At 36.3% G+C, this 8,816-nt stretch overlaps 2 protein-coding genes across 8 annotated transcripts; one reads left to right on the plus strand and one right to left on the minus strand.

The window, feature by feature from the left end:
- The first annotated feature begins 371 nt into the window (after positions 1–371).
- Positions 372–3,388, plus strand: LOC105132670 (uncharacterized). Of its 4 annotated transcripts, none has more exons than XM_011036288.1 (4): positions 372–644; positions 2,538–2,582; positions 2,736–2,885; positions 2,958–3,388. In XM_011036288.1, the coding sequence occupies exons 1-4, from the start codon at positions 588–590 to the stop codon at positions 3,174–3,176; spliced, it is 471 nt and encodes a 156-aa protein (XP_011034590.1). In that variant the 5' UTR covers positions 372–587; the 3' UTR covers positions 3,177–3,388. The 4 variants fall into 4 exon arrangements, with proteins under 4 accessions (XP_011034590.1, XP_011034589.1, XP_011034587.1 ...); XM_011036287.1 differs by having other exon boundaries at positions 373–644; positions 2,560–2,582; XM_011036285.1 differs by having other exon boundaries at positions 373–644; positions 2,538–2,885.
- Positions 3,389–3,560: 172 nt separating this feature from the next.
- Positions 3,561–7,890, minus strand: LOC105132669 (uncharacterized). Of its 4 annotated transcripts, none has more exons than XM_011036282.1 (7): positions 7,630–7,888; positions 7,262–7,483; positions 7,000–7,173; positions 6,768–6,874; positions 5,429–5,760; positions 3,982–4,527; positions 3,561–3,759 (listed from the first exon to the last, which is right to left on the minus strand). In XM_011036282.1, exons 1-7 carry the CDS (start codon positions 7,747–7,749, stop codon positions 3,740–3,742), a joined length of 1,521 nt encoding a protein of 506 aa, XP_011034584.1. In that variant the 5' UTR covers positions 7,750–7,888; the 3' UTR covers positions 3,561–3,739. The 4 variants fall into 4 exon arrangements, with proteins under 4 accessions (XP_011034584.1, XP_011034582.1, XP_011034581.1 ...); XM_011036280.1 differs by having other exon boundaries at positions 3,561–3,901; XM_011036279.1 differs by having other exon boundaries at positions 3,561–4,527.
- Between the last annotated feature and the right edge of the window lie 926 nt (positions 7,891–8,816).

The raw sequence follows: 8,816 nt of genomic DNA on the forward strand, positions 1-8,816 counted from the left end.
GTTATTATTCTCATGCTAATACTATTTATAATTATTACATATTTATTTTCTTAAAAGTAAAGTGGATCTTAGTAAACATTAATATTTACAAACATACTAGGAAATTAACAAGATACATATGCAATTGTGTCAAAGAAAACTTGGGCACTGTGCTAATTCCTCCAAGGAGTATGGAGGCTAGCATTTTCCATCTTTAAAAACCCTAAAATACTAAGACAAATCTAAATCATCCCAAAAAGTTATATTGTAAAAAAACATTGAGACTGACAATTGGAGTTTTTTTAAGACTATGAGGGCTGAAAGGAACATTATGAAATCCATGGGGATTGGAATGTAGTTACTTCAAAAATTTAGAAGTACATATAACAGAAAGGAAGTTGAAACGGACACTGCTTGTTATCTATCTTCATTTCCACAGGAACCTCTCTCCGTCTGTCTGTCTCTCTCCCTCTCTCTCTATAAGCATAGAGAGACCTTGGTGTTCATAGTTCTTGAAAGTTGAAGAAAGTTTTTATCTTCTTCAATGGAAAAGGAGGACGATAATCATAAAACCAAGGATGTGAAGATGGTTGAAGCTGAACCTTTGAATGGCTTCTCCCCAGTCTCTTCGACTAGGATCTTTTGGAAATCTAGAAAGAGATCAGGTAGTGCCAATTATGCTGTCTTCTTCTTTTTGGTCTTTTTTAATTCTTTCTCTTTATGTTTGCATGGTATACAAATATATCTATCAAACACTTGTCTTGAGATTTGATATTAGTAAAGAATCCTAGTTCTTGTTGCTTGGTGTTGAAGGATCTGTGTCAAAGGTTTCATTTTTAGACATTTAGAAGCTTAATTCTAACATTCCTCGTGAGAACAAGAACAGATCCTTTGATTAGAGAACTAATCATGATTATTAACCATAACCTTCCCTCTCTAAGGAGGCAAAGATTATAGCTTTGACATTTGGTGGTTAATTAGAGGAAGAGGGAGAGAGACAGGGAGAGAAGTAACAGCTTGTGATGACTTGTTGTTTGCTTACACAAGACCTGTTTACTTTGCTTGTAAGTTAATTCACTGGCTTTGGATTACCAGTTGCTCTCTTTCCTAGTATTATTACCATTATTACTATTATTATTACATCCATTTTTCTTTTCTGTTACTATTTTCTTACAAAGATCACACCAAGACATCTCCAATTATTAAGGATGGTATCCTGTTTGTGTTTCGACTTTTTGTTGTGGATTTTATATTTAGAGTCATTTTCTTGGTCAACTAACCCATGGCCTACCTCTCCTAGGGAATTGGTCGTTAATTTTTGTCAGGGCAAAGGTGACTATCTCTCTCCATTTTTGGTTTATTACTCGGCACTTAATCATTGTAACAATCTTGGTTCATGAACCTGTGATTTATGCTGTCAATGGTATTGTGCTAACCCTTATGAGGCTTCTGGTTTGGCATTCTGGTGCATGCTATTTTTGTTTAAGAATATATTTAAAAAAAATTAAAAAATTATTTTTTAATATTGACAATTTAAAAAAAAATTAAAAAATTATTTTTCAATATTGACAAATACTAAAAAAAAATATTAATTTAATATTTTTCCAAATATATTTTAAAAAAGCACCTCCAATGAAAAGCCAACACTCTCAACCTTGAAAGCAACTTTAGATATTTTGAAAATGGAAAAACATGGTGACTAGGATATAATGAATTTGTGTTCTTTTTTTTCCCCAACTGTGCTAACATCTTTCAAGAAAGAGGGTATGGAGAGGTACTGTTTCAATAGTTTCCTAGATAAAGTAATTGTATTATTACCATTTAGAAAGAAGATGAATTGAGTTCTTGGCAAATAGGTCAGTACTTCGCAGAAGTTGACTGTTCTTGAAGAAATGGCTCCTTAGGAAATGAACAGTTGTTTTAAGGGGGGTAAGAGAATATAGCGGTAATTATTTTTTAAAATGTTTTTTTATAAAAAAAATATTTTATAAAGTTTACTTTTAACATCAGCTGATCTAGAAATATTTAAAAATAATAATTTGAAAAGAAAATTAATTAAAAAAAAAGTAAGACCCGCAATCAAACACTTTTTTAATTATGGACATCCGTTGAGACATTGATGCTATCACATTTTGTTTCTTCTTTGATTAGTTTGGTAAATTGCAATGCCCTTTGCTCGAGAATATCAATGCCAGAAAGGAAAAACTTGCTTATGCCTGAGTAAAATCCAATTTACTTAAAACTTGGTTTGAGTTGGTTAAAAAAGAGCCAAGTGTGGATTGTAGATTCCATGCATTTCTCTTTATGTTTGCCTAAGCTCCTATAGAGCATAAAAAAATGTGATATATACCACCATACATGGTTTGGCCACATGTTTACAGTTTTGTATGGTCAATGAACACAATAGCATAAATGTTTCATTGTTTATGGCTCTCTTTCAAGGTTAAAATGATGAGCACTGCAAGTAGTTGTAGTTTATATGTGACTTGTTGCATCTTTTAGTGGCCATGATATCTATAATATAGATCTTCCATGCTTCTAAAACTATTTGGAACTAGAATGGTAACTTCTTTCCAACAGCTAGCGGGAGGAATTTAGACAAGGTAACTGAGGGCAATGTAAATGAAACACCCAACAAACAGGAGGAATCTTCCAATGATGAAAAGATGCAGGACCAAAATCTAACTCCAGAGCTTTCTGAGCGTCGAAGGGCCCTCTTTGAACCGTTGGAACCTGTAACAAATATCAATGGCAAGAGATTATCTGCAGAATCCTTACTTCCTCCTCCAGATTTTGATGCTGCAAGTTATCCCAAGGGCTGGCTAATTGGAAAGAAGCGAAAGCTTGTTAATGTAGACGTTGTTGAAAGCATGAGGAGGATTGCCGTGCAGGAAATGAACAGAAAGGTATCGGCTTCATAAACCTAACCTCTTATGCATCGCTGTGCAGATTGAACTAGCATCGGATGATTCTTGCAGGACCGAGAAATTGATGGCCTAAATGAGCAGTTGGAAGAAGATGCACGGTGTCTAGAACATCTCCAACTCCAACTTCTGCAAGAAAAAAGTAAACGTGCTGAGGTAGAGAGAGAGAATGCTATGCTGCAAGACCAGATATCAATGCTTATGAACATGCTACAGGAAAATGAGCCAATGGGCGATGAAGATCTGGGGAATGAAGGTCCTGATGAACCTTAAATATGTTTGATTATTTATTCTTTTTGTAGGTTTGTTGGGGAAGGTTAGAAGAATTCATACATGAACATATACGCGGTTTTGTCCAAATATTTGTTGGAGTTCATGTAACTGTATCTGTTGATATGGTCACACCTTGTGCACGCTTGTTGCTGTTTGTAGTCGTGTCTCCTTCCTTTCTCGTAAATGCATACAGGCCTCTGGTAATTTGTTCATGTGTTGATGCCTCGTGGCTAACAATATTTAGATCAATGATGTGGCTAGCAATTCTTCTGCCCTTTTGTTGCGCCCGCAATTCTGATTTGTCTTTCGCTGGTCGCTCTGCCAGCAAATCCTGTCCTATCCATTTTGGCATGCGCTCTGTGTGGTTTCATGTGGCATATTTTATATCTCTTGGTTTCCAGTAAATGGCATGCTGCCACTATAGCCGCCATCAAAGATGTTTTCTCAAAAGTCCTAGCAAAAAATTGTTATCCTGATTGATGTGCCCCTTGGACAAGGTTGCATAGAAGGTGCTCTACGGTTGAAAACCCCGCCAACACCACATTCCACGTGCACTATTAGGGCTACAAAAGGTTGTGATCCCCTACAAACACCAAGCTTTACATAAACTGTTAAGATTGCAAAAGGTTGTACAAAGGAAACACTAGTTCAAACACTATGGACACCAGTATCCCCATATGAACATCCGAGGATTCTTCATCAATATCCATTTCTGAATCCCCGAGAGGCAAATTATATCACTATACCGCTTCATTTTCACAATCTTCCTATCTATTGAATAACAACTGTGGCAGAGAAGCAATACTTGGAAGATTAAGAAGTAGCTCTCCAACCGAGTCCTTCCTTGACATGGCTGGTGCCTGCTTGCAAATGAAAACATTACTGGCCTCTCCCTCAGGTGGGGGAAAACCTTCGACAAATTTGCCTTGACACACCGATGCAGTGGCTGAATTAGTTTCGTTTATTCTCCTATCATGATCCACATCAAGATAGCTGAGACTCTTTGCCTGCAAGTCCCAAGCTGTTGCAGGATCCTTCTGCAGTAGGCAGCAAAGAGAATTGACGCTTGACATGACGGATTGCTCATCCGAGGCTGACATAGCTTGAGAGTCTCCAAGCAAGTATTGAGTAATTTCATCTAGAATGTCACTGCTCTTTATGTCACCACCAGAGAGGCTAAAATTTCCAGAGGTCATCTGTTCTGAAATGCAATGTCCAATTTGGTTCACAAGGTCGCTCATTGAAATGGATGGATGAAGTCCGGGCACTTTAATCCGATCACAATTGCTTGGCAACTTCTGTTCTCCTGTTCTGTTGCTCCTAGTTTCTTCAAATGCATGGGTTTCCATTACTAGAAATGAGAGGCAGGTTAGAAAGATTGCAGTAGGCAAGATAAAGAGTTTAAAAACATAGCAAATAAATCCACAAGAAAGTGTTCTATTCCAGATACTGATCTTAATAATGTCAGCCATGAAGGTTTAACGGAAATATAGATCAAAAGATTTGACAGAGAAGAAAGCAATTTTATCACACAGTTAAACAAGATTAAAAGATGGCTCTTAAAGATACTAATGATGCTTAGTATAAGGAGCTTCCATGCCTGTACTAGGAGTGTCATTTCATACTATGATGGACCACAAACTTTTTGCGAAGACTTCACTTTAGTTTGACAGATGAATTACTCCCAGCTTCTATAAAACCTCGATCATATATAGCTTCTATAAAAGCTAGATCATATATAGTTGATTGACTGATTATTTGGAACCTTTGTCCAACAAGTATCTAATTGTAGCAGCTAGTATAACTAAAGTGCTTTAGTTCCTTCAGAATTTACAGCATAGATTCACATGACACGGGATCAATTTTTCCATTAACAATACACGTATTATTCCCAACTAGTCCAGATTCTGAACTACCGACTGTGAGGCAACTCTGGCTCCTCACAGTTATCAATGCACCACTGGAGAACTGTTTCAGTTAGTGATCATTGTTCATTCAAACTGCAAAAGATATATTGGCGGTTGCAGTCCACCATTAATTGGTTAAACAATAGACATTAAATCAGATCAGATACATCCGATTGCTTCTAAAGCAAAAGGCAGAAAATCAGATCAGATACATCCGATTGCTTCCAAAAGGCAAACATATAAGGGTTATTAGGATTAAGAACAGTAATGACAAGAGATGACAAGAGCAGAAAAGCTTTCACCATCATTTTCATCAATTTATTCAGATTTAGGACTATATCTTACCTAAGGTAGTTGAAGAAGTTTTCTGGGAAATATTTTCAGGAGGAGACTGACACGTTAAACCTTGGCATTCATTGTTCAAGGAAGATGAAAGAACTCCAGATGGTGGTCCTGCTTCCTGCAGAGCAAAAACAGCTGTTCTATCCTCAACTTCTGAACCAAGCCCTTTGCCAGATTCATGCAAGTCACTGAATGCAGAAACTCTTTGCGCAAAATATGGAGATTCTAATATAATTTCTAGCTGTTGACTAAGAAAGTTGAGACGAGGATCACATTGAATAAGTTTTTCATAATGCTTGCCCATGAAGCCTTGCTGGCAATGGAGAAAATGCCGCCTAAGTAAGAAGTCAGAAAATCAGCATTCAAGGTTTGAATCAAATGAAAGAGCAAAAAGTTAAGGAATTAATCATTAGAAGTGTCTTCTACACATTATAAACAAATTGAATCTTCCAGCAATGAAGTAATAAAGCTCTAGTTCACATCTTGGCAATGTGGTGGTAAGAAAAAGACACTTTATGGTCGAAGCCACACCATGTGGTGTACAGAGGAGAAGACTTGACCATGTTTATATTATGCAGAAGTCTCAAACAGAAGGGGTGATCCCTCCACATCAGATGGGCATAGGAGTATACTTTAACCAACACGAGGAGACAAATAACAGGGGTTTCCAGAAAATTATAAAATCTCGTACACAATGTGTGTTGCCATCTGACTGGATTTCAAATCATCTTAGAACACTGAGAAACCATCCAAAATATAACCAAAAAATCAATTGACTAGATGGACCCATCAATGCTCCAGATCCAATAGCCTGACATGATGCTAGATTTCCAATAGCCTGAACCAAGCTCATCCTATTCAGTCGAATGTTGAAAATTTTTAGCATCTCCCATAACATTACTGAAATGGAGAAACAAATTCAGGTGGCTGTGCCAAAAAAAAAAAACAATTAAAAAGAAATAAGGTCAAGCTCATTTTCAAGAGCACCTCAGTGAGAAGCCTCATCGTGAGGGTTCGTTTTGTTGCTTCTTAGGGTGAAAAGCACCCCCTAAACAAACCCCTGCCACATGTCGTGGAAATGAACATAAAAGATGAAAGAATAGAACCATAAATCCCTTTACAGGTTAGCAGAATCGTGGTGAATATTTAAAGCCACGTATGACAACGTGTTCATTTTTATAGACTAGCGTTTTTGCCAAGAAAGAAAAAAGGGAAAAGAAAATAGACACTAGATGATATAATTAAAAGCACAAATACTGTAACCACCAGATATTTCAATCCATAAGGCAATGAGCATAAGTAAATTCCCCTCAAATTCACAGCTTAAGCATAGTATCAGTACCTGTGTATGCTAGCTTGTCCACCAGTAAAATCTGATGTTGCCTGCCACAAAGTATGCTTCCTAGGTTGTGGATTTGTCTCTCTAAAGAAAAGGGGTTGTCTAGCCAGCTGCGCCAAACACATACAACCCTCCATCACCACCATAATTATTAAGATTACATGTGTCTTTGAGCCGTCAGATGGGGCATGTATTATACAAGCATATGATTTTGATCAAAAGAGAAGAAAAATACCACTACATCCAAGGTTTCTGGTCCATCATCAGGAAAATTTGCCTTGATAGCCACAATATCTGACCACTGAATTTCAATCTTATTCTTAAGACCACCATCAAGCACTTCCCAAACAAGTTTATGCTTAGCAAAATAACACTTTGCCACCAAATCCCCTTCGTATCTTGACTTACACTAATTAAAAAAAAATCAGAATTTAAAAATACGAAACGTATAAACACCGAATACTCAATTAAAAAAGTAAAGAGATCAATTTGCACACCTCCCAACTCCCTATTTTTAGAAGTGAAGCAGTAAAGTTTGAAGCTTTAAGCTTATCAGCAGCAGCACTGCTAGGTTTCTTTGACAACATAGTATTACTAGTGTTTTGCTGAGATAACTTCATTTGAATCAAATCCAAAAAAGATGGACTCTTTTTCAGTGTCAAGCCAATTGGACTTGGCTCTTCAAGTGGATTATACAGTACTGCATCTGGGTTCATCACCTGCCCTCAAACAAATCAATCAACCAACCAAGAAAACAAAACCTCATGATTAATCCAATCACAGAAACTCAAAACACACCAAAAGAGATAACAAATTTAGTTGTGTTTGGTTATTGAGAAAGTGAAAGAGAGAGATAGAGAGAAACCTGTAAAGAAGGATCAAGTTTTGAACGTTTGTGAAGTGGACTGAGTTGATCCTCCAAGGAATCATCAGCTTCCAGCTTCACTGCTGCTTTTCTGCTAAAGGAAGTCATTAACTGAACCATCTGAATCCTGCCCTTTTAGAAACTCAGTGGGTGAACTCTGATTCTTCTTTAACTAACAGAACCGAAAGCTCTCTCGTTTCTTCATCCAAAACTCTATGCTGAAACAATAACAAGTGTGCTTTCTTTTTATAGTGTTGTAGCAGTCACGTGCCTGAATGGCTGAATAGGATCGGCACGTGTTCATTCCGGTTAAATGGGAATTGGGTGGCTGCAAGAATGACTACTGTACCCTTCAAATGAGCAGTAGATGGAAGGTTGGTTCGTAATTCGCGTTGTTTGGGTGGGAGGAGATGCATCATGAGGTGCCTCTGTCACGTGACGGACACGTGCGCTGCTATTTTTGTTTTTGATAAATGTGGACCCGGTTCATGAAAGTTCTACACGAGTTGTCTTTTGTCGTTTTAGCGATATTTCCTAGAAAAGGAAGAGATGTGATTGGGTGGAGGTGAAACGTGTAAGAATCTGGTAGGGTTGGAGTGACAAGTATATTTTTATGTAAATGAGCATGCTTTGTGGATAAGAATTGCCAACTTGTACTTGCCATCCTTTGTTGACCACAATGTGTTGCCCGCGGCTTCCGGTGGGCCGAATAAAATTTTTTAAACACGTAAAAAATTAATAGGTTAAAAACATTTAAGTTTGAATTGGGTTAAATTAACCATTTAAATATTTTAGAAAAAACAATGACAAAAATTTAAAAAATAAATATACTTAAATTTATTTAAATTATCAAACAATTTAATACTAAACTGACTTAAAAAAATAAAATAAAAAAGTTAATAATAAAAAAAACATTAACTAAAAAAAATCAAATGAATCGCCTAAATCTAATCTAATCTAAAAAACTTGCAACTAATTAAATTTTAGACCTGATTTAAATCAAGAATTTTAAATGCCTTTCAATTTAATTTTAAAAGTTAAACTTATTGAAAAAACTATTAATAAAAAGATTTGCAAAGAAAAAAAATAGTAAAACAAAATAAAGCTAAAATCTAACATGAAAAGACACCTTAAGGATGAAATCTTAAAAAAATTTATATCAAAAAAATAAAAGAATTATGACCAAA

Source organism: Populus euphratica, unplaced genomic scaffold (assembly GCF_000495115.2).
Source record: "Populus euphratica unplaced genomic scaffold, PopEup_1.0 scaffold87.1, whole genome shotgun sequence".
In the NCBI taxonomy this organism is placed as follows: Eukaryota; Viridiplantae; Streptophyta; class Magnoliopsida; order Malpighiales; family Salicaceae; genus Populus; species Populus euphratica.

Excerpts from the sequence above, each read along its gene's own strand:
- LOC105132670 (XM_011036284.1), top strand. The coding sequence starts at position 524 with ATGGAAAAGGAGGACGATAATCATAAAACCAAGGATGTGAAGATGGTT. Across the intron at positions 645-2,559 it reads GAAATCTAGAAAGAGATCAG|CTAGCGGGAGGAATTTAGAC; the intron begins GTAGTGCCAATT and ends TCTTTCCAACAG. Across the intron at positions 2,886-2,957 it reads TGCAGGAAATGAACAGAAAG|GACCGAGAAATTGATGGCCT; the intron begins GTATCGGCTTCA and ends TGATTCTTGCAG.
- LOC105132669 (XM_011036279.1), bottom strand. The coding sequence starts at position 7,749 with ATGGTTCAGTTAATGACTTCCTTTAGCAGAAAAGCAGCAGTGAAGCTG. Across the intron at positions 7,484-7,629 it reads AACTTGATCCTTCTTTACAG|GTGATGAACCCAGATGCAGT; the intron begins GTTTCTCTCTAT and ends GTTTGAGGGCAG. Across the intron at positions 7,174-7,261 it reads TAAAAATAGGGAGTTGGGAG|TGTAAGTCAAGATACGAAGG; the intron begins GTGTGCAAATTG and ends TTTTTTAATTAG.